This window comes from Octodon degus, unplaced genomic scaffold (genome assembly GCF_000260255.1).
Source record: "Octodon degus isolate 3935 unplaced genomic scaffold, OctDeg1.0 scaffold00086, whole genome shotgun sequence".
Classification (NCBI taxonomy): Eukaryota; Metazoa; Chordata; class Mammalia; order Rodentia; family Octodontidae; genus Octodon; species Octodon degus.
Genome location: NW_004524662.1, coordinates 4612842 through 4614100, shown reverse-complemented (window position 1 = coordinate 4614100; position 1259 = coordinate 4612842). Strand labels below are relative to the sequence as shown.

Sequence of the window (1259 nt, the reverse complement as noted above, 5' to 3'; positions counted from 1 at the left end):
GGAGAGGGTCCGGCCCACTCTGCGCCTGGGCTGGGACTGGTCCCGCCGGCGCAGGGTAGCAGGAAGCTCTCCACACACTCACTGGACCTGGGCTAGGACTCGGAAGTTACATTTCTTATTGCAAATAAATTGGCATTGGTTTATGTCAACCTTGTGAGTAAGCAGAGTTCTTTTGTATTCAGTCATGTCCGATTAGTTTCTGTACTTGAAGAGCCACCTCTGATTGAACAGTTCTTGGGTGTGCTCAGGGGTACATATGGTGGCCTAGGTTTCTTATATTATTCTTCCCTAACTGTAGTATTTAGTAATGGCCATACCATCGGACACCTTTATGCCTGCCTGCACTAGCCTGGTCAACAATTAGTACACGCCGGGCATGTAAGAAAAGAGCACACGTAAAGTCAATGGCCACTTGAGCGCCCACCTAAAGGTGCTGTCTGTCGTGAGCCACAAACCATACAATAGTTTCTGCTCATCCTTCCTTCCTCACATAGTGAATCAATAAAGTCTTCGTCATAAAGGAATGCGTCCATGTGAGCTGTGGGCTCTGGCTGCTGCTGTATCTGGAGGAGGAGAAAACATCAAAAGGAGGTACTGAGCTTGTTTCTGCAGGACACATACCAAAACAAAGGAAACAAAGTGCAAAGAACTCTCTTATTAGTGTTAACATATGGCAACACATCAGTGGTTGTTGGGCTGAAGGTCTGAGAGCAATGCATCCCAGAAGGCAGGCTTTACTCAAGCCAGCAACTGCCCTTCGTTCATTTATTAGAAGTCAGTAACTCTGACACACAATGATGTGAAACATGGCGATGAGAAGTAGATAAAAGTTTTGGCTGAAAAGAATATGAAAGATTATCCTTATCCATCCTCAATGGTATATTTTACAAAGACATCGATACTCAGAGATCTCTCCATGGAAATTACGTGGTAAGAGGGGAAAGGTCGAAACAAATGCTAGGTCTTCGGAGTCTCCTCGGTGACTCACCACCCAAATCCTAGCAAGGATCTTTGCTTAGTAAGCAAAATTTTCAAATAATTGAAAATGTTATTAAAACTTTATTAATACTTATAGTACATAATAGCAAGTGGCTACAAAGAAAACAATGGCTGCTTCTTTTTACTTTATTTTTATTTAGGTACCAGGGAACAAACTCAGGACCTTGTGCTTGCCAGGCAGGTGCTTATGCTGATGAGCTATTGCTCCAGGCCCTGATTCTTTTTACTTTAATAAAGAATCCAACCTGAGGGGAAAAAAA

General features: G+C 43.3%; 1 protein-coding gene across 1 annotated transcript in view; it reads right to left on the bottom strand.

The window, feature by feature from the left end:
* Positions 1-1259, bottom strand: part of LOC101582085 — a 34232-nt gene that overhangs the window by 19975 nt on the left and 12998 nt on the right. Inside the window, exon 3 of the mRNA XM_004637116.2 lies at positions 425-563. Within this exon, the coding sequence (XP_004637173.1) occupies positions 425-563 (139 nt within the window). The remainder of the gene's footprint in view (positions 1-424; positions 564-1259) is intronic.